Source organism: Morus notabilis, unplaced genomic scaffold (genome assembly GCF_000414095.1).
Source record: "Morus notabilis unplaced genomic scaffold, ASM41409v2 Scaffold276, whole genome shotgun sequence".
Classification (NCBI taxonomy): Eukaryota; Viridiplantae; Streptophyta; class Magnoliopsida; order Rosales; family Moraceae; genus Morus; species Morus notabilis.
Genome location: NW_010361626.1, coordinates 1244056 through 1269709, shown reverse-complemented (window position 1 = coordinate 1269709; position 25654 = coordinate 1244056). Strand labels below are relative to the sequence as shown.

Genomic DNA, 25654 nt, shown 5'->3' with positions numbered 1-25654 from the left:
TAATATTGTAATTAATAATTATTATATTTATCATTATAAGATAATATAATATAATATATAGTTGTGATGTTGTAATTAATAATAATTATTATTATTATATTTATCATTGTAAAATAATATAATATAATATAGTTGTGATATTGTAATTAATAATTATAATAATAATTGGGATAGTAGTATTTTTTTATAAAATTAAATATTTTATAAATAATAATATTATATTATATTATGTTATGTTATATTATATTATATGATATAGATGTGATGTTCTGTTACATTTGTAAAAGTATAACCAAACAAATAAATCATCTTTTCTTTCTATTTTATTCCATTACTATTCTCATTTTCATTCCTATTATCATTCTCCCACTGCAACTAAACGCACCCTCAAAGAATAGCTCATATGAGGACTATAGCTTTCCCTTATATTTGTATTTGTAGAAATTGATTTGTGCCCCTGCACTCTTCAAGTAACGAATAAGTACTGTATCTTCAATGCATGTGAAAAAGAATTGAAGAATGTGGATGTAGTCATAATCTATCAATAACTTCATACATGACTCTATCAAAATGTAAAGTTCAAATCTCCACACTCAAGTTCAAAAAAGAAAGGAAAAGAAACTTTAGGTAAATAGGTTTTAAACAAATTTGGAAGTCAATTGAATGTTATGTGAACTCAACGGTTAAGATTAAATAAATATGACTTGATTATCAAATTTTCTTTAGGGATCTATTATTGACTACTAATATGTTCATGATGTATTTACCAGTATTACGATTTACTAAGACCTACTTGTAGACTTCCACGTGTGGTAGAGATATAGGTTGTACCAAGTATGAGATAGTCAAATAGTTATAATAAGCTGTGCAGTCACACCCTACATAAAAAATATTATAATAAGTGGTGGTTCATTAGTAAGGGCACCATTTCTCGATAATATAAAGTCTTTTAGAGTACAGTCTAAAAGTAAAATAGTGCAGTTTAGACCCAAAATAAACAATATCATACCAAATGAAGTACGCTTCGCTCAAAAAGTGTGATAATTATGATACTCGTCAATCTTTTGAGGCATATTAAGTGCATGAGAAAGGTTATATGTAATGGTTTATGATTAAAACACCATTTCCTAATAGTAAAGATTTTTGAGGATAAAGCCTAAAAATAAAATTATGCGGACTTAGACTGAAAGTAGATAATGTCATACTAAATGAGAGTATATGTCGTTACAAGTCATAATCATAATAATATAATTCAGTGTCATTAATTGGGGTGTGTTAGATATATGAAACATTAGACAACTTCATACATAAAGTACTTGAAACAAAAAGAGAATTTCGTGGTAGGATGATAAAACGTAATATTAAATCATCAGATCAAATTCAGGTACAGTTTTAAACCATCGGATCAAATTAAAATGACACTAGATTATTGAGTAACGCAAGAATATTTAACATATGCTGATGAAGATCTAAAGATTAAAAATGTCGGCCCGCGTTTTAGTCTAAAGTAGATTTTATACCACTTCTGATGTCTAATTATTCACCTTTAAACAAAAAGAGAATTTCGTGGTAGGGTAATAGAACGTAATATTAAATCATCAGATCAAATTCAGGTGCAATTTTAAAACATCGGATCAAATTAAAATGACACTAGATTATTAAGTAACGCAAGAATATTTAACATATGCTGATGAAGATCTTAGTCTAAAGTAGATTATATACCACTTCTGGTGTCTAATTATTCACCTCTACCCACCTTGCTATACCCCAGCAAATTCTCCAAACAAAAAAACAAGAGGGCAACTGGATGCATCAATCAAGTGTTCTAGTGGGACCGTGAAATTGACAAGCCAACAAAAGTGGGTCACGGTTTGTTCGGCCATTTTATGGCAAAATAACCATATTCTTTGGCTAATTAATCAACAAATAAAACGAAAAGGAAATGAAATGAAAGCTTCTTCTGATTCGTTTCCTGCATATCCAAGCCCACGTCAGATCACTATCTAGTGCGCTTGAAAAAGCAAACCTCTTCAATTATATGGCCATCGAATTTAATACTCTTGCCTCTCAAAATAAAGTAAAAGTTAAATGGACCATTGCAGTGAAACACCACTATCTTCCAAGTTCCTAAAGTTTCAATGATGTTCACAGCCATGTGATCACAAAGTAGATAAGTTCATTCTCAATTCTCATGTTTTCCATGCTTGTACATGGATTTTTAGTTGTTAGAGATAAGAATCGTGTGGAAGAAAAACATTAGTAATTAGGTAGATGTGCAGCAATTTATGAAGCCCCCATTTTTTTCCCCTTTAATGTCCTTGAAGAATTCAGTCCAAAACATCACTTGATTATTCCATATTTTCCACTCACAAGCATTTGCTAACTCCTAAAAACGGCATCAATCTTGTGGATATTGATCATCATCAATGGCCTACTATAACTCAAGCTATTACCAGAGTAATAATGATCTCGGTGAGTACCATCAAATTCAAAACTCTTATGGTGCTTTTTCTAATAATTCATTAGACTCGGTAGCTAATTACTCTTCTTATAACAAAGATCCAAGCATCTATAACCTCTTTGACTATGATCCAACTCCTTATTATCATGCCTACAATCGTTCCTATGATCAATATACTCCAAGCTGGTCAACCACTTGTTACTCTACCTTCACCCGCACTGAGTCCAAATCGATCGTGTATGAGCCGAATTCTTGCCATGTGATCAGTTATGATCAGAAACCTCGGACACAATTTGTAACATCTTACTCTGTCTCTGCATTCAACGTTCCTGATTTTGATGACTACGATCCAACCCCTTATGATGGTGGCTATGACATTGCGCAAACCTACGGGAAGCCACTTCCACCGACGGATCAAATCTGTTATCCTCGTTCAACGGCGGAGATCACAAACGTCCTGACTTCCGACGACAAGGATAAAGAGAGAGAGAAGGCTCACGATGATCATGAGAGTCAAGCAGAGAAGACCAAGAAGGAGAGCAAACCGGAGGAGACGGTTAAGGAGGAGGAGGAAGAAGAAGAAGAAGAAGAAGAAGCGAAGAAGGAATTAGGCCATGAAGAAAATGGTACTAATTATAAGGAAAGAACAGAAGAAGTTGGTGGTGGAAATGGATATGAATATGGGAATCAGGTGAGTCAAATTCCAAGCGGATATGGATTGGAAGCGATGGACCTTTGTGAGAGCATTTTTGGGTATTGGCCTTGCTTTGCTCGTTATGCAAGGAGAGCAAATAATGGTAATTGTCATGAAGGAGAATATGGTTGTGGCTATGGTTATGGTTATGGTTATAATTACCATTGGAATGGAGCTGCTGAATATCTTTTTGGAAGTTCAGATCCGTATGTGGAGAGAAGAGATGGTGGAGGGAGTTTTGGTCAGCCAGTTCATTGTTACCAAAGGCATTATCAAGCCCAGCCTATTACTAGGCAGGATCAGTATGATCACGAGGAACATTCATGGTCTCAGAATTTCAACATATTCTGACGAATGAGAATCTCTAATAAGGCTGCAGGATATAAAAAAAGGGGTCCCTGTACGGTAGGAGTTTTCACCGATAATGTAAGTTTTTAATCATTAGATCTGATTAAAATTACATCAAAAAAGTATACGAAATTGTAATTTTTTATACAGATCTGACTGTTAAAACTGAAAAAAAAAACTTGTCAGTCATTTGAGTTTTCAAGTCTTACTGTAGAAATCTCCAAAGAATGAAAAGCAGCTAAACTCATTGGTATATTGTGATGGAACTTGGATTTTGTAAGCAATCGTATATAATGCACTATCAATAAGTATGTTGATGTTATGTGTAATTTGATTATGAAGGTCCCTCTACCTCTTTGGTCGCTTGCATTTAACATTTCAATTTTATGTTTTGCATTAGGGATAATGATCGGCAGACAAATTCAGCAAATGGGTCATTATGATTATTGATCAAATGGAAGCATCAGTCGTCAAAGACAATAATGTCACTCACCAGTCACCAACAAGTTAGATCCAATGCTAATCACTCGATTATGCTGGCTGTCGCATCAACATCATATTGAGGGGATGCTTAGTTGAAGGATTCAAACCATGATTTGAATCATGGTTCATAGTTCGTATTTTCTCTCACAAAAAATAAATGTAAATCGAAAATAATTCTAATCACATGATTCTAATTCATGAACCAAATGTCTCCAAATTATCTTTCTTTTAACAATGGTCTCTTACGATTTATCACCACAAAATGACTATTGATCTTTGTATAGTTCTAAATTTCCAATTAGTTTCATAATTTCTACGGTGTAAATTCAAAATTTTATGTTAAAGTAAAGAACTTTTTACAATAGGATATCTTCGTAGATGTTTGGTTCATAAATTCAGAATTATGATTAAGAATCATTCTCGATTTACGACTATTTTTTGTGAGAGAAAACACTGTAGTGAACCATGAACCATGATTCAAATCATGGTTCGAATCCCTTTACCAAACGGACATGCATATTTTGAACAATAAATCTGGTTAAAATTTCATTAAAATAAAAAAAAATAAAACTAATAATACTAATATATTAGAGTTTTTCTAATAAGATTAAAAAAAATAAATTACCAGTTGCTTTTTACTGCAATCGCTTAAATTATATCACAAATTATTTATTTTAAATACTTTTTAATTTAATATAATTTAATTAAATTCAACGGTTAAAAATTAACCTTATCTATAAATCAGTTTTACAGGAGAAAGTCTCCTAATGCATGTCTCATGGTTGAAAAAAAGAACTCTTAAATTATTAAGGTCTGTTTTCAAATCCTACGGTAGCCGTAGAAAATAATCCTAAAAACTGTATTTGGACCTTCTTTGAGAAGTGAGTAGTACTACTCAACTTGAAATGATTGAATGGTAGGTCTCGGGTTTTAAAGATAAAGCGACATCAGGAATATGAATGAGCAAAAATAAACTGTGAAGGGGTTCAGGTCAAAGACAAGCACCGGACATTCAAATAAATATAAATGTACGACGATATCATTGTAGATCCAGAGTGAAAAAAAGTCATAAAGGAAAGAAAGGTGGTCCTCAATTAGTATTGCAATGCTAATAAAAAATTATAGGATTTGTTCGTTCATATTAAATTAAAAAAAAGTTTAAAATTAAGTTATAATTTTATTTTATTTTATTTTATTTTATTTTTGTAAAATTTAAGTTTTAACTTAATCTACATTTAATTTATGGGTTTAAAATCATAATTTAAAAGTATTTTTAATTTATGTATATTTTTTATAAGAAAAAATACTGCAGCGAGCCACGAATTATGGCACGAATCCTTACTCTAAACGTAGCTTTAAATTTTAACTTGAGTTTGAGATTAAAATATGAGTTTAAGTTTCCCTTTCAAATCAAATTCTTAAACTCAAACTCAAGTTAATAAACAATATTTTTTTATTTTTAAAAACGTTATAACTTTTTTGTTTTAATTCCGATTAAGATGATTTTTTTATGCGTTCACAATGAAAAGACGAATAAAACTCTACTCATATACCCTATTAAAATATTATCTAAATATAAACTCAAGTTTTGACTCACTTAAACACAAATTCAAAAAGATTTTCATCTCAAACCATAACTTAAATGTACACAACCAACACAAACTTAAGTTACGATTTCAATTCAAATTATAATTTAAATTCAACTCAAAATCTATATTTGAATCATTATAACTTAAAAATATAACTGAACAAATTCATAATAATAATAATAACAATAATAATATGGTTAACCATCGTTTCCTGTGTTCATTGTACTATTATGCTGACCAAAATTATAAGAGTGACATCATTAACTTGTTTTGTTGTCTAAAAGAGTTCAAGGTAAGTTGATGCGATTTCCATTAATACTTATCTACCCTCACCTTCCAACCAATTATTCCAAAACCAAATCAGCAACCTTTCGGATTTTTATGCCAATTATTATTCCTTCTCAAGAAGCAGCTAAGCAAAGACTAGCTTATGCGAGGTTCCGTTCTTTTCGCTGATTTGAGTTTAAAATTTAAATTTTGTTACAGTAAAAAATTTTCAGAAATAATCACATCTAATTTTTTTACTACAGTAAAAAGTTCTCACACAACATCACATCTCAACTCAAATTAGCGAATCGAATGAGATAACCATTGATTAATAAAATTCGTCAAAAAAATATTAACAATGAAAAATAAGATAGTTTAGAACATGCCATGTTAGTACCAAAATTGAGACTTTTACTACACATCATTTAATAACATTTAAATTAAGCGGTATGGTCTACAAATGGTGTAATCTTATCCGTATAATACCATGTTATTTTATTTGTATATTATTATTCTATGTTTAATGTGGATATTCATGTTCAAACCGTCCACATTTAATCAAGTGACAAATAAATCATGTTTTACGGGATTTTTTTTTAAATTTAATCAGAAGTTTAGAACATTCTATAAACGGACATAAACTAACTAAGGGTCCGTTTAGTTCGCTGATTCGAGTTTTTAATTCGAGTTGAGATGTGATTTTATGTGAGAACTTTTTACTGTAGCAAAAAAGTTAGATGTGATTGTTTGTGAGAGCTTTTTACTGTAGCAAAACTCGAATTCTAAACTCGAATCAGCGAAATGAACGGGGCCTAATTAGGTTTAACATACTACAATCGCTACATCAAAATAAAATGGCGATTTAATTTTTAATTTTTCTTATTTTTTAAAGAAACATTAAATTAAATTAGGAATATTTTAGTTAATGTTTTTAATTGATAAAGTCAATTTATAACCGTATTTGATTAAAATTACACAAATTGAAAAGAAAAATATATGTCAAACCGATATATACGGCCGAAAATAAGAAACTGCCTTACCAATTTTTCTTTCCTAGCAAGAGGATCTCCTATCAAATTAACATTAAGAAAAAAAGAAAAAATCAGAAATATTTGACAGCTGCAATGCGGGCCCCAGATTCCATCATAGCTTCCTAAAGGACAAAAATCTTAAAACCCTTTGCCTCTCAGACACCTTCAAACAAACAAACAAAACACAGCAGAAGTTCATCTCTGTGTCCTTCAAACACCCCTTAATTCTTCTTCTTTCTGATCTCGATTCAATCAAAAACCAGAAAAAATGTCTCCAAAACCCATATATTTTCTCATTCTCTTTCTTCTTCTTCTTCTTTTTCAACCTTTGGTTTCAACTTCCTCTCTCCACAACCTCCTCCAGAGCCATGGCTTGCCGGCGGGTCTCTTCCCCGACAACGTCAAGTCGTACGATCTCGACCACCTCGGACGTCTTGAAGTTCACCTCGAATGGCCGTGCTTGTCCAAGTTCGAGACCAGAGTTTTCTACGAAAGTGTCGTCAGAGCAAATCTCACCTTCGGTGGGCTTAGTGGTCTCCAAGGCATGTCCCAGGAAGAGCTCTTTCTTTGGCTTCCCGTCAAGGGCATAACCGTAAACGACCCGTCGTCTGGTCTCATTTTGTTCGATATTGGTGTCGCCTATAAGCAGCTTTCCCTTTCTCTCTTTGAAGATCCTCCTGTTTGCAGGCCTCAAGGTACGCTTTTTGAATTTTTTTTTTTGGGAAATTTCTGTTTGGCCAATTTCCGCTATTTTTTTTTTGTATAAACTTTTATTAACCAGTATTTGCTCCTCTTTTTATTTTTGTTTTTAAATTTCCTAGCGTTATGGCGTATGAAATTGACTTAGAATTAATGTTAAACTTGGAATGCAGAGATGAGGAAGATGGGGTTCTTTCAAGCTCAGAGATGGAAGTTAATACCTTTTATCTGAGTGATATTGTTCTGTTCCTTTATATTGTTCATTTTTTTTTTTTTTCAATTTGATTGAGTAAATATGCTTCCTTGTTCTTTGAAGCTATCGGGATAGAAGAACTGTATAAATGGGTATAAGGTTTGGAATCGAATTTTGGAACTAATATTGCGTTTGAAACTTATTTTGGAATTAATATTGCGTTTGAAACTTATTTTGGAATGCTCAACTTTCCCTTTTTTTCCCCCTAGAATTGGAATGCTCTACTTAATTTCAAAGGAAGAGTCATATTCTTTTATGATCCTTATTTTATGTTAAACTTTAGATCTATAAGTCATCTATAATATAATTACTGGATATGATGGATTTGGCCTGCAGAACTCAAACATTTTAAAATCCATTCCATTGCTAAGGTTTTAGCCTTATAGCCAAATTGCTTATACTGCTTAATTACTATGTAAATACTTTATATTTGGTTATATGTAATATTGTTTCTCAGTTGCTATCTCATTAAAAAATTCCAACCTAAAAAAGAGAATACTAAGATTAAAACTTCTATGAATTTCAACATACGCTGAAATCATAATCGGTCAATGCATGTGCCTTTAACTATATCTCTAGCAAAACTTGCTTGATTTCTTCAACTGAAAGCTTTTCACAAGAAACTCCCTGAAATAACGAAACTTTCGATTAAAACTTTGGAAGAGGAAATTAACCAAGCACGAGTAGACTGAGTAGAGAAAAATTTTCATATTCCTGCTCCAATTTCTCACCTCAAGACAGGATGTAACAAGCATGGCTCCATTGATGGTAGTTAAACTGGTATCAGTGAGTTCAAAACCGAAAGCAGTTACGGCATCCATAAATTCTGTGAACCCGCCTCGTTTCTTCGCGAATATCGCCTTTATCCAGAATTTGTTCTCGTACATTTGTATCACGGTAATATCCGGCTACAAACATCAATAGCAGCACTGTTAAGTTAAAAACCAGAATTGTCATGAAGAGACAATAGTAACCTTATCAATGTAGTTGATAGAACCTGAATCCCAAGTGAGTTCATCTCTTCCGCAGCACAAAATTCTTCATTCTTTAGCTCAATGCCTTCCTCCGGTGAAGCAACCTCATCCCAAAGCTGGTCCTTGAGATGTACCACAGTCTGCTGCAGCATCTTAATATGAGCGACCGCGTCTTCGACAATGGTTGCTTTCTTCATCTAAAACAAGCCCCGATAACACAGTAAATCATGAATGTTTTTCTTTTAGAGGGAAAAACGATCACTAAGATGAGAAATAATGCCAAACAAAAAAAAAGAAGAAGACGTTTTTGGTGTAATTACATTTGTAATTTGAGGAACCACTCCGCGCAATGCCATCAGCCGATCGTGAAGCTTCCCCCTCCTCCTCCGCTCCGCCTCAAGGTTCTTGGAGGTACACGGTCCGTTCCTGTTGGTCCGTCTCTTATGACCAATCCTTCCTCGTTCGCTAATGAACAATTCATTCATAGCAGATCCAATGAACTGATCCATTCTGCAGAGAAAGTAGTTTGTGCCAAAGGGGGGAATAAGAGAGCTCTTGCAATGTCTTGTTAGTGTTTCATTTCAGGGGGTTCATATACTACTTGAATATATAACTGGTAGTCACAAGGGTAACATGTCCTTTTGTGTGTGTGAGTGAGAGAGAGAGTGAGATGCTTTGGTTATGATTTTGATGCTTGGCACGCTTCAGAACCCAACTAACTTTGGCGAGAGAGAAAAAGCATTCAGTTTTAGTTATTAATTCCAGTTGGCTATATTTTGGCTTTCAATCAATCACATGCAAAATTTGGGTTCTCATATGCGACTGGTGGATGTAAAATAAATATATATTATGGTTTTCCATTTTATTATGGTTCGCAGACATAAAGCAGTAATTTCATATTTGATTCCACCGTAAAATTTATAATTTTTGTATGGGGCTAGGTGAGTTGTGCCAATGTGGTCTTTGGTCCTGTTCATTTCACCGATTTGAGTTTTATTACAGTAAAAAACTCTAAAAAATAATCACATCTAATTTTTTTATTACAGTAAAAAGCTCTCATATAAAGTCACATCTCAACTCAAATTAAAAATTTAAATCAACGAACTAAACGGGCTTTTGTCTTTACGATTTTAGCGTTCGCTTTAACTTTCATGGTGGTTAATGGTCTTGTCTTATACTTGACTAGAGAAGTAGTGAAGTACAAATGAGTGAGGTTTGTTGGGAGGCATATTCCTGCAAAGTACAACTAAATTGTTAGGCAATGCCAAAGATGTGCTATGTTTTTCCGTAAGAAGCTAAACCTCAAGGAGATTATTTTTTTTCCCCCCCCCTTTTTGAACCACAAGTAGCCAGTGTCTACACCCTAGTGATGTTCAAAACAATCATCTATTGGCTGTTGTACACCAAGCAGCTTGGGCAGTGTACAAACATTAGGAAGTCCTAGTGGCATATATTTCTGTATGGTCTCTCTCTCTCTCTTTTTTTTTTATTTTTTTTTATTTTAAATATGATAACTATTATCTCATTAAGCATGGACGGAACAAAAAATGTTTTTTAAGGAGCATAAATATTTTTCTCCCCTTACAGTTTGTCTTTTTATTTTGTTTATTTCTCAAAATATATAACCTTAAATAGTATTGTATCTTAATTTTTGTCTATTTGAGTTTTAAATTTTGAAATAATAGATACAAGTAAGCAAAGTTTAAATAACGAGGTATAATTAAATGTAAAAAAAAAAAAAAATGTAAATAAAACTTAAAGTGAGTGAGCATTTGATCCTTTATTTAATTTTAGGGATAAAATCATTTTGGTATGTTATAGCACAACATGTTCTTGGTATTCTATATTTTTGATAATATTAAAACGGTACATCGACGTTTTTAAAAATGTCTCGGTACCCTAAAGCTGATTTTTGAAATGTAAAATAACCTTAATACCCTTCTATTTAATTAGTCAAAGTTAAAAATCTATATAAGAAAATCAGTAACTCTTTTATTTTGTTGTTTTTTTTAAATATTTTAATGTTTTAAAATATTTTTAGATGTTTTAAAAAATATTTATTTCTATTTAATTAAAAAGACGGGTAGTATGGACACCACATGTTTTAAAAATCAGTTTCAAAGTACTAAGATGTTTTTAAAACGTCGAGTTACATTTTTAATATTACTTAAAACACAGGGTATTAAAAATATGTTTTGCTATAACACAAAGTACCAAAATCATTATATTCCTTAATCTTATGAACAAAAATTTTGTTAAATTTTTGTTTATAGATAATGGTGCTTCAAAATGTTAAAATTTGATAAATTTCTGTAGAATTGTTAAAGTGGAAATAGGTCTCTGAATGGAGTGGTGGGAAGGGAATATAGATGCCTCGTCCAATTTTGCTGCTCCAAATGGTATTTCACTAATTATATTATGCCATAGCATTTAAAATTAAAAAAAAAAATTCTTTTTATTAACTTTTTTCGTGATTTAACATATGTGTCTATTATATGATGTGAAAAAATATAATCAGTCAGACATTATTTAAGAAATAAAAAATTGGTCTGAATGCAAAGAAGGGAGACATTACTCTTATCCAATTTTGTTGTCAAAATAGTTTCTAAGCAGCTACATTTTATATGTCATGTCATTAAAAAAAAAAACTAAAATAATTTTTAATTAGCTCGTCTCTCTTTTGATATCTAAGTCCATCAAATAACATGATATAATGTGGTTGGTTTGAGACACTAAAATTTAGACAAAAAATGTAATTTTGAGCGAGGGATTGGGGCCTATTATTATTTCTTCCCTTACTCACAAATCAATAGGAAAAGTAAGATAATTGTGTGTAGCCATGTGACGACTTTGTGAATTTCAACGAACTTTATTGATTTTGACTGTTATTTCCATTAAAATATAAATTTGAGAAAATTTTTATTCATAAAATTAAATCTGACTGCAATTAAAAAATATATATATTAAGAAGATTTTTACTCATAAGGTTTCATCTGACTGCAAGGCCCTTTAAAAATAGAGTATTTTTTATACTTTTACTCCTAAAATTTGAGGGGTTGGTAACTTACCATCTGAATTTTTAATTTTGACAATTTATCTTCTTAATTTGTAATATTTTTATATTGTGTCTTATTTTTATAATGATTATATAAAAGCAGTGACAAAAATACATTTAACAAAAAATTTTAATATCTCAATTCAAACTATCACTTGAACCTCTTGATTCTCAAACTATCAATCCTTTAAATCTGATTAAAAAAATTAGAGTAAGATTAATAAAATAGGGCATATTATAACAACTTCGTAAATTTAGAGGGTAAATTATAAAAATTAAAAGTTTAGTGGGTAAGTTGTTAAAACCTTATAAGATAAATGTGTAAAATTCCGTTTAAAAATAATAATTTTCAGTGGCTTTTGTGTTTCGCTCGTTTCTCTTCCCAAGTAGTTCCAACCAACGCAAAGGCAAAACCCCCGCCCCACCAAAACGCCCCAAAGTCCTAGAGTAGTGTAGACCGCAAAGAAAATAATATGTCGTTTTCTCAGCTCCTCCAACGCGCCTTCTCAACCTCCGCCCAGGCCAACGGCGCCGCCGTCATCAAGTCGGCCTCGACCCATCTCTACAGAGAACGCAACCTCAAACGCCTCGTCGAGAAGTTCAAGAAGTCCTCCGAAGTCGACCGTTTCCGCACCAAAACCGGCATTTACGAAGACACCGTTCGCCGCCTCGCCTCCGCCAAACGCTTCAAATGGATCGAAGAGATCCTGGAAGACCAGAAGAAGTACAGCGATTTCTCCAAAGAAGGCTTCGCCGTCCGACTGATATCACTTTATGGCAAATCGGGCATGTTCGAGAATGCCCAGAAGGTGTTCGACGAAATGCCCACGAGGAACTGCAAGCAGACAGTGTTGTCGTTTAATGCCCTTTTGGGGGCTTGCGTTAACTCGAGGAAGTTCGACTTGGTTGACGGGGTTTTCGGGGAGCTTCCGGCCAAGTTGGCGATAGAACCGGATTTGGTGTCTTATAATACCGTGATCAAGGCGTTTTGCGAGAAAGGTTCGTTGGATTCGGCGGTTTCCGTGCTTGATGAGATGGAGAAGAAGGGACTGAAGCCGGATGTGATTTCGTTCAATACGCTATTGAATGCGTTCTACGGGAGTGATCGTTTTGCTGATGGTGATCGAATATGGGATCTGATGGAGAAGAAGTTTGTCGTTCCTGACATTAGGAGCTACAATGCCAAGTTGCTTGGATTGGCTTATAATGGGAAAGTGAACGGAGCGGTTGATTTGATCGGCGAAATGAAGGCTAAGGGGATCGAACCTGATGTGTTTAGCTTCAATTTGGTGATTGAAGGTTTTATTAAGGAGGGGAACTTGGATGGAGCTAAGCAGTGGTACAGTGAAATGAGAAAGAGTGAGCGTGTGCCTAATAAGACAACCTTTGAGAAACTTATTCCGTTTCTTCGTAAGCAAGGTGATTTGGATCTTGCTTATGAACTCAGCCAGGAAGTTTTCTTGAGGCGGTTCGTTCTAGATGTGGCATTGTTGCAGCGTGTAGTGGATGAGCTGGTTAAGGAGTCCAAAGTTGAAGAAGCAAAGAAACTTGTGGAGCTCGGGAAGAACAATGATTATCGTCGGTACCGCCTGAAGTTGCCTTTGGACAACTAGTGCGTGCCATTGCAGGTTAAATCCTTTGTGGTTTTAGAAGCAAATTCTGAAGAAAGAAAAACCTTTCTTTTTATTTATTTTTATTTTTTTCTTTTTCTGCATTGAGTTGGGAGTTTGAATAATTCCCTCGTTTTTTCCCCCCTCACAAAAGGCCTCTAGACAAGTAGTGCAATGAAACTATCATTTTTGGTTTGTCTTCTTTGAATAATTTTAGTAATTTATTTGTTCTTTTATCTTGCTGATAAGATTGATGATTTCTTCATTACTTTTTTTTTTTCTGGTTGGCACCTAAGTTTTTGTGGCAGAGTACTTGGTCTTACCTCTCTGCATATACTCGTTTAGTAATGTCTGGTTTGAGATTTCTTACTTCATAGAACATTGTGGAAGGAACTTAACTACCAGAATATTTGAATGGCTGCTTCTGAATTCTTATGTAAGAAAAAGCTGATGTTTAACCTTAAAAGACAAGACTACCGTTACATTCTCCCTTAGGCTGTGGGAATTGCTCGTGCTTATTTTGATTCTTGGTTGAGATTGCCTTTTTTATTTTTATTTTTATTTTTATTTTCTCCCATAAACAGCAAACTCAAAGTTGTTTCAAGCCATATATATTATTTGGTTGTGGCTTCCTTATTAACCACCGGAAGCTTATAACTGTAAGAAACTGGATAATTTATTCACACGGGAGATGTGAAGGAGCACAATTCTCAGCATGTGTGAGGAAGCAAACAAAGATTGGTGATTGGTCTACTTGATGTTCTTGAGTTGCAACTACATCAGATCGGTTTTCCGGAATTTCTACTGTGAACATTCAGGTCTCGTTCATTTCACCGATTCGAGTTTTCAGTTTTAAGTGTTTACAGCAAAAAGCTCTCAGAAAATGTCACATCTAAATTTTTATTGTTACAGTGAAAAGCTCTCAGAAAATGTCACATCTCAGCTCGAATCTGCAAAATGAACGAGGCCTCAGTTTCTGATTGACCGACTAGAAACGTTAGAATTGGAATGGCCGTATATTGCGCCCTACTTCTTTCTTTGTTCTTTTTTTTTTTTTTTGTTTTTTGTTGGGAAAAGGGGTTTTCCTGTCCAAAAGAGTACATTATTTTTTAGAATATTTCTTTTTTGGATAGGATTTTGGTGTAATTTGAAGGTCCATAATTGCATAACATTTAAATATATTTTATATTAAAAATTACATTTTTTTTTGTTTCCGTGTATTTTATTGAATTAGTAGATTGGTACTTCCATTTTTATATAATGACCAATTCGGTATCAAATAATGCACATATTTCTTTTTTGGATAGGATTTCAATGTAATTTGAAGGTCTATCTATAATTGCATAATATTTAAATATATTTTATTTTGAAAAATTATATTTTTTATTACCATGTATTTTATCGAATTAGTGGATTCGTACTCCCATTTTTATATCATACCAATATCATAGTTACCAAAACAAAAGGAAAATGAAGCCCATTTATATATCGGCACCTCACATAATTTCTTTATTTCTTAAAAAAACTCCAAATTAATTTCTTGAACTCATTGAATTCTGAAAATAATACAAAATAAAAAAAAACGTGATTTACGCATTTACAAATATAATATAGGTTTTTAACTTTACTACTTTACATCTTTTAATATAATTTTATGCTGAAATATGAGGAAAATTTTCAATCCTAAAAAAAAAAAAAAAAAAAAAAAGAGAAATCCTCAAAGCATTCAGTGATATTTAAGAAAAAAAAAAACATAAAATAAAGATTTTTGACCTCTAAATATTCAGATTGTATTTTTTTTTTAAAAAGTATAAAATACTTAATTTGATATTTGATATGTCTAAAAGCCTACTTATCAATAAAACAAGGTAACATCACATAAGCCCAGCACAGCACAGAATATATATATTTTAGCGTCAAAGAAGTTGTCAAAAGGCAAACACAAAAATGTCTGCTGTCAATCGTCGTCTGGGCATCTTTACTAAATCATTCTCTGCAATAGCAAGCACCACCAAAAACGATGTCACTGTCAAATCCTTGGCGACAAAAGCTTCCTCCCATGAAACCCAGCTCCAGAACCTGGTCGACAAGTTCAAGACATCCTGCGAGTCTCAACGCTTCCGACACAACCAAAGCATCTACAGGCGCAAAGTTCGCCGTCTCGCCGCCGCCAATAAGTTTTCTATGATCGAAGACATCCTAGAACACCAAAAGAAGTACGATGACATACGCCGCGAGGGCTTCTCAATCCGCCTCATTGGCCTGTATGGTGAAGCGGGCATGTTTGACCATGCACACAAGGTGTTCGACGAATTGCCTGAGCTGAACTGCGACCGCACCGTTAAGTCGCTCAATGCGCTCTTAAAGGCTGCACTTGACGCCAAGAAGTTTGACAAAGTTATTGAGATTTTCAATGAGCTGCCTTCTAGAGTTTCTATAGAACCCGACATGATCTCGTATAACATTGTTATTCACGCGTTTTGCGAGATGGGTTCTTTGGATGAGGCGCTCTCGTTGTTTCGGAAATTGGAGGACAATGGGCAGGAGCCTGATCTTGTTACTTTCAATACGCTTCTCAATGCACTTTATATGAATAATCGGTTTTCGGAGGGAGAGAGGATATGGGCTACGATGGAGAGCAAAAATGTTGTTCCTGATGTTAGGAGTTACAATTCAAGGCTGCGAGGAATGTTCCGTGATAATAGAATATCAGAAGCAGAGAAGTTAGTTGGCGAAATGGAAAGTAATGGAATCAGAAGTGATGTGTTTAGTTACAATGCTCTAATCAAAGGATTCTGTGATAGCGGAAATTTAGAGGAGGCGAAGAAATGGTATGGTGAAATTGAGAAAAATAAATGTACTCCAAACTTGGCGACGTACATCATCCTTATTCCAGCTTTCCGCAAGGCGGGTGATCTCGACAAGGCTTTTGAGCTTTGCTTGGACGCTAACAATCATGGATTTTTTCTGAAAAGGACTGTGTTTAAGCAAGTGGCTGAAGCACTGGTAGAGAAGGGAAGGACTGAAGAAGCGTCTGAACTTGAGAATTTGGTAAGGGCTTAAAGTATGAACTGTGATTGCCCATTGGTGAAATAGGATTGTCTTGGTCTCTTTATGATATTCTTTCTTGTTCTTGGAATCTTGTTAGCTAGAATGTTGAACTAGCAGACATTTATTTGAGTCCACATCCAAGCATTTCTCTAAAATTATTGATTTTTGTTCTTCTTCCAATAGTTTTGGCATTTCATATGTTGCCTTGTTTTCTAATCATATCATGCTTTCGTCATAATTCTTTTCTGATAGATTGTTCCCCTATAACCTGTTCTGAAAACAGACCAAATCCGGAACATGAAAAACTTGCACTATTTCTGTAGTCTTGCCTGCAGGACTGCATGAGCTTGTATAATTTGTTAGTCCCGATTGTGTTCGCCATCTTATGTCGTACAGAACTGCGCACAATTCTTGCATACAACCTATCAGAGAAATTAATATATGAGAATTTATTTGTAACTCTGGATTCTGAGTCCATGAACTCTTAACATTATGCGAATCGGGAGGGCTAATATTCATCAACCTTATTTTGAAATTCTCGGCTCTCAGTGCAGGATTATAACTCTCCGATTAAGCATTCGGATTCTATTTTGCTGGTTGGCCAACTAAAATCCATATTGGAATCTTGTATTGAATCAATGTGCTATTAGAGTTACGATGATTTTCCATGTTTTTTCTTGGTTGAGCATTTTGGGCGTTTGTAGAAAGATTTTGATGAGAGTTGTACTTGTCTCAAGTGGGTTAATCCTTCTAGAGCCCCGTGTCTGAGAGCGCAAAGGAAATTATACCTGCTTCATTGAAGAGTTTGAATGGTAAAGACGAAGAGCCGCAAATTAAAGATGAGAAGTTGTAAATGAGAGCTCTGCAGATGCAGATTAAAGATGAAGAGTTAGAAAAGAAAGAAAATCTTGAATATGAAATGACGTGCATTTTCTTCGCCAATTTTTTTCATGCTTCTAAATATGGGAATAAGGTAGCCTTACGAAGATTTAACTGCAAAAAAAAAAAAAAAGAAGATAGCCTTACGAAGCAACTAAATTTGCTCTAGCGTACGATATTATGTAATGGAAGATTGTCCAGTTTGTATTTTCCTCTTAGTGCAAAGTTTTGGGGTACAAGTAGGAATTAACACGAAGGTATTTATAGGCTTAAAGCCACTTCGCCGCAACAAAGAACAGAAGAGGAGGCAAAAAAAAAAAAAAAAAGTCTTCTGTCAGTCGTCGTCTTCACGAAATCTTCACTAAATCACTCTCTGCAAAAACAAAATTCAAACCCAAATCCAATTCAGTCCTTGCAAAATCCCAAGTCAAACCCAAATATAATTTCAGCGCTTCTCCCGGGGAAAACCCAGCTCCAGAAACTGGTGAACAACTTCAAGAAATCTTGTGAAGATCCAACCTTCCAAAACAACCAATCTATCTACTGATGCACGGTTCGCCGTCTCGCCACCTCCAAGAAGTTCTCCATGATCGAAGACGTCCTGGAATCCCAAAAGAAGTACGACGACATTCGCGGCGAAGAGTTCGCAAATGGCCTCATCTCTTTGTATGGCGAATCGGGCATGTTCGAACATGCACGCAAGATGTTTGATGAAATGCCTGAGCTGAATTGTGAGCGCACTGCGAGGTCTTTCAATGTGCTCTTAAAGGCTGCCTTTAACGCGAAGAAGTTCAGCAAAGTTGTCGAGCTTTTCAAGGAGTTTTCTCCCAGAGTTTCTGTGGAACCAGACGTGTACTCGTATACCATATTTATTCATGCACTCTGCGAGATGGGCTCTTTAGACGATGCGCTTTTGGCGTTTCATGAAATGGAGAGCAACTGGAAGTAACCTTCTTTTGTTACTTTCAATACGCTTTTCAATGCACTTTATAGTAATGGCCGGTTTCTGGATGGAGAGAAGTTGTTGGCCATGATGGAGAGTAAGAACTCCTGACGCTATAACTTACAATGCAAGATTGCGAGGAATTTTCGGTGGCAATGCTGGATTAAAGGCTGATGAATTAGTTAGTGAGATGGAGAGAAAGGGAATTAAACCTGATGTATTTAGTTACATTATTTTAATCAATGGATTCTGTGATTGTGGGAATTTGAAGGAAGCTAAGAAATGGTATGATGAACTTAAAAAGAATAAATGTAGTTCAAGTGGCAGACTTTCGTGACGCTTATTCCAGCTTGTTGCAATGCGGGTGATCTCATTATGGCGTATGAACTTTGCTTGGAGGCTATTAATCATCGGCTGCTTCTCAAAGCTGAAGTGTTTAAGAATGTGGTTGATGGTTTGGTCGAGAAGGCAAAGTATGCTGAAGCGTCGAAGCTTGTAAAACTGGTAAATTCTGCTGACTACATAAACTATGAGCTAGAGTCGCTGAGGGTCATGTAGAATCTGCAGTCATACAGAACTTTTTTGACGTCTCTTTCTTAAAGCCTTTTCCTGTTTTCATCTTAAATGTTGTTAGCTGATGTTGAAATTTCCGACATTTTTTAAAGCCTAGTTGCTAAGTTATGATAATGTAAGATTAAAAAATCCATCATAGGGTTATCATTGGAGAGTTACTGTGTTGTGAAACTCAAAGTCAATGATGATCCACTATGGGATTCATTGAGGTGTTTTGTATCATTTGTTAGATGTACCATTGTTATTCCTTATTACTGGAGGAGAAGCAGAATTGTTATCAGTGACAAACACCAGTGTGTCACCAATAATTCCCTATACGATGACATGCATTAAAGAGGCAGGTTGCCGGCGTAAAGCGTAAATTCTGCAGTATAATTTTTTTTTTTTTTTTTTTTGCCAGGATTAACTAGTCTCCTTTAATAAAATCTCTATGACATGGGTTTTTTTTCGCTTTCCCATGGTTTACGCCGGAGTGCATTTTTTGAGCAGTGGCCTGTGATTACGCATTCTATTGCTTTCTTTAATCTTTTAATACCTTAAGCTTGTATATCACTATTCACCAATTGTTTTCGTCATGGTTGCACATCAGAGGAATCATCCTCCATCGTAGGAGCATTAAAACGGGCCTTTTGTGAAGATTCTTAGAATGGTTTTCAAAGGACGCGTTCCTGGTTAAGGTGTTTCGATATTGCTCTCTCGTTGGCTTTCCTTTGCATAGAATTTGACATAAGATCCGTCAAGGCCTACTTGTCATTTTGACTTTCATCCTGCAATTTGTAAGAGACTATTATTCACAAAATTTATCCAAGTAATGCATGGAAATAGTCAAGTTACGTCAAAGTTTTCCTTTGTAGTCACTCTTTTAGTTTTGTTAGCTTTGGAAGGTCGTTTTTCTTTTCCTACTGCTTTAATTTTTAAGGTCGTGTTTGTTACATGGGATTAATAATCCCATGAAAAATCATGAGATTGTCAATCCTCGACTGGGATTGGAATATTTCCCGAACCCACAGTCTGATTAGCCCCACAACCTCACAAGGAGATCTGTCATCCTGGCCTTTGGAATTCTTGTCACCCCTTAATAGACGACGGAAAGCTGTCACCCCCAACGCAACCCGTCACCCCTCCAGACCATGGAAAACGACACACCCCACCATATAGATCTGCCACACTGTTCGGTGCGCAAGGCCATCATCCCCCCTCCGTCATGCGAGGTCGCTGTCCCTTGGGCAAGCCCCACCGCCGTCACAGCCTCTTCGAGCAAATCCCATGGCATTGCGACGTATCACATTGATTGAGACCTCTCCAGACGGAGTGAGCTCTCCCATATTGATTGATAGCGAACCATATTAGCCATGTTCTTTTCTTTGCTATGATTGGGTTTTGTATGTTATTTTCCTTTTTTTTTTTTTTTTTTTTTTTTTTAAATTTCTTTTTTTTTTTTTTTTTTTTTTTTTTTTTTTTTTTTTTTCAAATTTCCTTTTGTTTATAATTAACTTTTAATATTTATGGGATTCATGAATTTTATTTAATTTATTTTTCAAATCATAGTAATTTATAATAACTTAAATAAAATTATTTGTTAATAATTATATTTAATGTAGTCTAATAATGCACCAAAGGTTGAATTGCATTTTCAAATATTAAAGTAAGAACTGTCAACGACATCTATCTTGACATCTTAAGATAAGAGGTTTAATACGAGAGGACTAGTTATGAATGGCAACAAGGCGGATTTTGGGCGAGGTGGTCTTTTCACCAACCTGCTCCGTGAACAAAAACACTTATTATATCCACCTCATGAACCCACATAAATTAACGGATTATGGAGCGGATTTCTCCGTCACAAATTCAGAGTATTTGCAGTGCCTCATTTACTTGATAATTTATTTTCATTGTAAAATAAATAAATAAATAAATAAATAATATAAACATATAAAACATTAAGTAAAAAATAAAAAGAAAGATAATTTTAAATTTTCATACATATTATTTAATAGATTATACTTAAAATTATATATTATAAGGTATTATACATAATATATCTAATTTAAAAATAGAATATAATTAAACAAGGCGGGTAAACGGAGAATATGGTTGGGGACCTCTAAGTCCGTCCCCGCCCCGCGACCCGTGACGGGTTAAAATATCAACTCATTTATAATCCAGATCCGTTTAAAGTAGATTTTTTCCGTCTCGTTTAATGCGAGTCCTCACGAATAAATAGTACTCTTTATTACTACAAATTTAAGTTTGGTACCCTCTATTTTTGAAAACTTCATGCCAATACCTCAATTTTTTAGAAAATTTTTTTTGTATCTCGACGCTATTTTTTTAAGACATAAAAAGACAAAATTATTCTTATTGAAAAAAGAACCAAATGAGAAAAAAAAAGCACAAATGAAAAATAAAACTCAAATGTCATAATTTTGAAGAAAAAAGCAGATTATTTTAATGGATTTTTGGGTGTTTAGTTACAAGTATAACAAGTTTAAAATTTTTTTTTTTTAAATTCTGGTCAATAAAAATAATTTATCTTTTTGTGTCTCAAAAATGACTCTAAAATATTAAAAACAATTTTTTAAAAGGTAGAGATACAATATAAAATTTTTAAAAATAAAAAGTAATAAACTTAAATTTTAATATATCATAGAAAGGGTACTAAAATGAAATTTTTCAAAAAAAAAAAAAATAGTACGAGCAACTGAAAAGTTTTTAAAATATAATAGATATCTGTTACATTTTAAAATCGGGGGACCCACTGAAAACGGTGCAAAGTTTTGCTGTAATAAACATATTGATCAGATTCAGAAAAAAAAAAAAGAAAAAAGAAAAAAAAAGACATACTTATCAGCCAAAAAAAGAAAAGTTGGGATAAAGTATAAAGATACCTTAATATAGCCGCAAGAAAGAACAAAAGAGGATACAAAAATGTCTTCTGTTAACAGTCGTCTTCGCGCTATCTTCTCAAAATCAGTCCCTGCAAAAACCAAAGTCAAACCCAAATCCAACGTCGCAGCTAAATCCTCGGACATAAGCGCTTTCCCCGAGGAAACCAAGCTCCTGAAACTGGTAAACAAGTTCAAGAAATCATGTGAAGACCCAAAATTCCGATGCAAACATTCTATTTACCGGCGCACGGTTCGCCGTCTTGCCAACGCCAAGAAGTTCTCTATGATCGAAGACGTCCTTGAATCCCAAAAGAAGTACGACAGCATTCGCGTCGAAGGCTTCGCAAATCGCCTCATTTCGTTGTATGGCGAATCGGGCATGTTCGAACATGCACACAAGTTGTTTGATGAAATGCCTGAGCTGAATTGTGAGCGCACTGTCAAGTCGTTCAATGTGCTCTTAAAGGCTGCCCTTGACGCAAAGAAATTCGACAAAGTTGTCGAGATTTTCAAGGAGTTTCCTCTCAGAGTTTCTGTAGAACCAGACTTGTTCTCGTACAACATAGTTATTCATTCATTCTGCGAGATGGGGTCTTTCGATGATGCGCTTTCGATGTTTCATGAAATGGAGGGCAATGGCATGGAACCTTCTTTAATTACGTACAATACGCTTCTTAATGCACTTTATAGGAACGGCAAGTTTCTTGAAGGAGAGAGGCTATGGACCATGATGGAGGGAGAGAATATCGCTCCTGATGTTAGAACTTACAATGCAAGGTTGCGGGGAATTTTCATTGGCGATGCTGGATTAGAAGCCGATGAAGTAATTAGTGAGATGGAGAGAAAGGGAATTAAACCTGATTTAGTAAGTTACAATGCTTTAATTAAAGGATTCTGTGATGGTGGGAATTTGAAGGAAGCTATGAAATGGTATGGTGAACTTCAAAAGAATAACTGTCGTCCAGACTTGGTGACTTTTGCAACGCTTATTCCGGCTTGTTGCAACGCGGGTGATCTTGTTGTGGCGTATGAACTTTGCTTGAAGGCTATTGATCGTCGGGTTCTTCTCAAAGCGGCAGTGTTTAAGAATGTAGTTGATGGATTGGCCCGGAAGGTAAAGTATGATGAAGCGTCGGAGCTTGTGAAACTGGTGAATTCTGCCAGCCACTTGAACTATAAGCTAGAGTAATCGAGGCGGAATCTGCGATCATACGGAATTTTTGCCGTCTCTTTCTTATAGGCTTTTCCTGTTTTCATCTAAATAATTCTTAGCTGATGTTGAACTTACGGATTTCGTACATTTTTTTTTTCAAAAACTAGTAGCTGAGTAACAATTCAAAGGGTTATCATTGAAGAATTACTACTGCATTGTGGAACTCAAAGTCAGTGATGATCAACTATGCGATTCATTGAGGTATTTTGTTGCATTTGTTAGATGTATTACCTTTGAATTGTAATTCCTCATTACAGCAGGAGACACGGAGTAATTGTTAGTGAGACACACCGGTGTGTCCCAAATAATTCCATTTATGATGGCATGAGTTACAGAGGCAGTATAATAGTTGGAGACGTAGTATAGCGGTAATTTCACACCTAATTTCAGTAAAAGGTGCAAAGTTCAAATCCTTCCAAAAAAAATTAGAGAGGCAGGGTAACGTAGACAATGTTTTGTGGCACTAAATGTTATCCCATCTAGTCAATTAAAAAAAAAAACAAAAAAAAATCATAACGTCTGCAGTATAATTTTGCTTGCTAGGATTAATTGGTCTCCTTTAATAACATCTTTATGACCCTTTTTTTTTTTCCTTTTTTTGTATGGTTTACGCCGGAGTGCATTTTTTGACCAGTGACCATAGCCCATATGATTATGCATTATAATGCTTTCGTACCAATTGTTTTCAATCAGAGGAATCGTCCTCCATTCTAGCAGCTTTAAAACGGCCCTTTTCTGGAGATTTTGAGAATCGCTTTCAATAGATGCATTCCTGGTTGTGGTGTTTCGATGTTGTTATTACTTTTCTCTCTTGTTGGTATGCCTTTCACGTAGAATTCTACATATAAGATCCATCATTCACTGGTTTGTAATTTTGATTTTCATCTGGTAATTAGTAAAAGGGTGGTATTAACAAACTAAAGGTCATTAACACTATTAGTCCCGAAATTAATGAATTAATATTAGAGAGAATATTTTACATTTAATGTAACTAATTCAGTAAAAAGTAGAGTCACTATGCAATTGGGACATGTTTATCTATGTGAAATTTCAAAAAATTTCCGTCAATCTTAGTGCCAATGACCAAAATAGTAAAAAAAAAAAAAAAAAAAAAAAAAACAAAAAATTTCCTTCAATTTTAGTGGAAAAAACAAAAAAAAAAAAAAAAAAAAAAAAAAAAAAAAAAAAACTTTAAGGAGTAGTTTGCTAAAATTAAAAGTTTAAGAACCAAAGTGATAAAAATACAAAATTCAAAGATTAAAAGTGATAATAACTCTAAATTTATCCAAATAAACCTTAGAAATAGTCAACTCACCTCAAATAATTGTTCCTTTGTAGTCACTCTCACTTTTGTTATAGCTTTGGAAAGTTTGTTTTTCTTTTCTTACTGCCTTTACTCTTTAGCGGATATGTTAATAACTTTTTTTAATACGCTAACATAATGATAAGTCAGATTTTTTAACCGTTGGATATGCATAAAATCACGTAAAAATAAAAAAAAATACGCATATCTAACGATTAAAAAAACTTGATTTACCGGTACACCGGCGTATCAAATAATCTCCCATATGTTAGTTGTTTTTGTATGAACTTTTTTTATTGTCCACAATAAATCTTAACGTATAACAAAAAAAAAGAAAAAACTGTGAAAGATTACGAATAGTGGTTAGCGAGTTGTAACTTTCTATTGGTTAGTTTTAACTTTCAAGAGAGTAAAATCTTCGGACTTTCTCATCCTAAAAAATCTTCAACTTGACTTTTGTATTGGTTCGTTTTAACTTTCAAGAGAGTAAAATCTTAAGACTTTCTCAGCCTAAAAAATCTGCAACTTGACTTTTGCATTGCTTAATTAAATTTCTTTGTCAAAACAGAAGGAAAAAGGCCAACACGTGTGACGACCCTTCTAAGTAGCCGTAGCCGTCATTGTAGCTAACATTAACTTATATTTGTTGGAATTTCTTAAAATTTATGGAACATTTTTTTTAAAGTCTTATAGTAGACATAAGTTTCGAATTGCTTTCTTAATTAAAATATTCATACCTTAACATATCCGTTTTTCAAAGCATATAGATATATCTATATGTATATACTTAATCCTTAAGTCTTGCTTACTTACAGTCATAATCCACATAACCATTTAACATATAGTTTTAAAATTATAATTAGCAAAACTATTTATCACGTAAAACTGATTGTGGAAATAATTGCGAGCGGTACCCATTCCTCAATCTCCACAATGTTCGTCCACTGTCTCACCCTCACTCCATCAAACATTAGGTGCAGGTTGCTTACATACCATATAAATATTCTATGATGAGCTTTCGCTCAGCAAGTAGGAACTATCTCTCGTAAAATAACAAAAAGTTCACATGAATAAGTATGCATGAGCCAATTATCCTTAATTATGATCATATCTTATTAAATTCTTATTATATGATCTTATCTTACTTACTGATGAGCCCGAGTGCTCGTACCATGTACGCGCAATTATCGGGATGTGGGGGTTTGCAAGGTCCCCATCGACACCGTGATTTAACTTACTACATACTTTTTTTTCTCCATCACCCTTACAGAGTCTGAGTTACCTCCCTCTCAGAGGCTGGTACAACACTCAACTGAGTGTATTCTTATAAGTTCCACTTG

General features: G+C 34.1%; 7 protein-coding genes across 9 annotated transcripts; 6 read left to right on the top strand and 1 right to left on the bottom strand.

Moving 5' to 3' along the window:
* The first annotated feature begins 2103 nt into the window (after positions 1-2103).
* On the top strand, positions 2104-4133 carry LOC21408702 (histone H3.v1). 3 transcript variants are annotated; one of them, XR_002902392.1, is made up of 2 exons: positions 2104-3581; positions 3904-4133. XR_002902392.1 is itself a non-coding variant. In XM_024167026.1 (2 exons), the coding sequence occupies exons 1-2, from the start codon at positions 2427-2429 to the stop codon at positions 3504-3506; spliced, it is 993 nt and encodes a 330-aa protein (XP_024022794.1). In that variant the 5' UTR covers positions 2104-2426; the 3' UTR covers positions 3507-3832. The 3 variants fall into 3 exon arrangements, 1 of the variants encoding a protein (XP_024022794.1); XR_002902393.1 differs by lacking the exon at positions 3904-4133 and adding an exon at positions 3718-3832; XM_024167026.1 differs by lacking the exon at positions 3904-4133 and having other exon boundaries at positions 2104-2472; positions 2560-3832.
* A 2944-nt stretch (positions 4134-7077) lies between these two features.
* Positions 7078-8025, top strand: LOC21408701. The gene is made up of 2 exons (XM_010100284.2): positions 7078-7568; positions 7746-8025. Exons 1-2 carry the CDS (start codon positions 7142-7144, stop codon positions 7802-7804), a joined length of 486 nt encoding a protein of 161 aa, XP_010098586.1. The 5' UTR covers positions 7078-7141; the 3' UTR covers positions 7805-8025.
* Positions 8026-8392: 367 nt separating this feature from the next.
* Positions 8393-9308, bottom strand: LOC21408700 (transcription factor DYT1). The gene is given in 4 exon segments (XM_024167079.1): positions 8393-8533; positions 8536-8733; positions 8823-8996; positions 9120-9308. Coding segments are annotated over 4 exon segments (702 nt in total).
* Positions 9309-12218: 2910 nt separating this feature from the next.
* LOC21408699 (pentatricopeptide repeat-containing protein At3g13160, mitochondrial) lies at positions 12219-13656 on the top strand. Its single transcript, XM_010100282.2, has one exon. It carries the CDS (start codon positions 12328-12330, stop codon positions 13465-13467), a length of 1140 nt encoding a protein of 379 aa, XP_010098584.1. The 5' UTR covers positions 12219-12327; the 3' UTR covers positions 13468-13656.
* Positions 13657-15347: 1691 nt separating this feature from the next.
* Positions 15348-16686, top strand: LOC21408698 (pentatricopeptide repeat-containing protein At3g13150). Its single transcript, XM_010100281.2, has one exon. It carries the CDS (start codon positions 15412-15414, stop codon positions 16525-16527), a length of 1116 nt encoding a protein of 371 aa, XP_010098583.1. The 5' UTR covers positions 15348-15411; the 3' UTR covers positions 16528-16686.
* A 1294-nt stretch (positions 16687-17980) lies between these two features.
* LOC21408697 (pentatricopeptide repeat-containing protein At3g13150) lies at positions 17981-18895 on the top strand. Its single transcript, XM_010100280.1, has 3 exons — positions 17981-18339; positions 18470-18554; positions 18653-18895. Exons 1-3 carry the CDS (start codon positions 17981-17983, stop codon positions 18893-18895), a joined length of 687 nt encoding a protein of 228 aa, XP_010098582.1.
* Positions 18896-21744: 2849 nt separating this feature from the next.
* Positions 21745-23444, top strand: LOC21408695 (pentatricopeptide repeat-containing protein At3g13150). Its single transcript, XM_010100278.2, has one exon. The coding sequence runs from the start codon at positions 21839-21841 to the stop codon at positions 22985-22987; it is 1149 nt and encodes a 382-aa protein (XP_010098580.1). The 5' UTR covers positions 21745-21838; the 3' UTR covers positions 22988-23444.
* Positions 23445-25654: the final 2210 nt, after the last annotated feature.

Bases quoted from the DNA above. Each gene is read 5' to 3' on its own strand.
- LOC21408702 (XM_024167026.1), top strand. From the start codon at position 2,427: ATGGCCTACTATAACTCAAGCTATTACCAGAGTAATAATGATCTCG. The intron at 2,473-2,559 runs GTGAGTACCATC...CTTATAACAAAG, and splicing joins CCAGAGTAATAATGATCTCG to ATCCAAGCATCTATAACCTC.
- LOC21408701 (XM_010100284.2), top strand. From the start codon at position 7,142: ATGTCTCCAAAACCCATATATTTTCTCATTCTCTTTCTTCTTCTTCTT. The intron at 7,569-7,745 runs GTACGCTTTTTG...CTTGGAATGCAG, and splicing joins TCCTGTTTGCAGGCCTCAAG to AGATGAGGAAGATGGGGTTC.
- LOC21408699 (XM_010100282.2), top strand. From the start codon at position 12,328: ATGTCGTTTTCTCAGCTCCTCCAACGCGCCTTCTCAACCTCCGCCCAG.
- LOC21408698 (XM_010100281.2), top strand. From the start codon at position 15,412: ATGTCTGCTGTCAATCGTCGTCTGGGCATCTTTACTAAATCATTCTCT.
- LOC21408697 (XM_010100280.1), top strand. From the start codon at position 17,981: ATGATCGAAGACGTCCTGGAATCCCAAAAGAAGTACGACGACATTCGC. The intron at 18,340-18,469 runs GTAACCTTCTTT...TTACAATGCAAG, and splicing joins GAAATGGAGAGCAACTGGAA to ATTGCGAGGAATTTTCGGTG. The intron at 18,555-18,652 runs GTATTTAGTTAC...GAATAAATGTAG, and splicing joins GAAAGGGAATTAAACCTGAT to TTCAAGTGGCAGACTTTCGT.
- LOC21408695 (XM_010100278.2), top strand. From the start codon at position 21,839: ATGTCTTCTGTTAACAGTCGTCTTCGCGCTATCTTCTCAAAATCAGTC.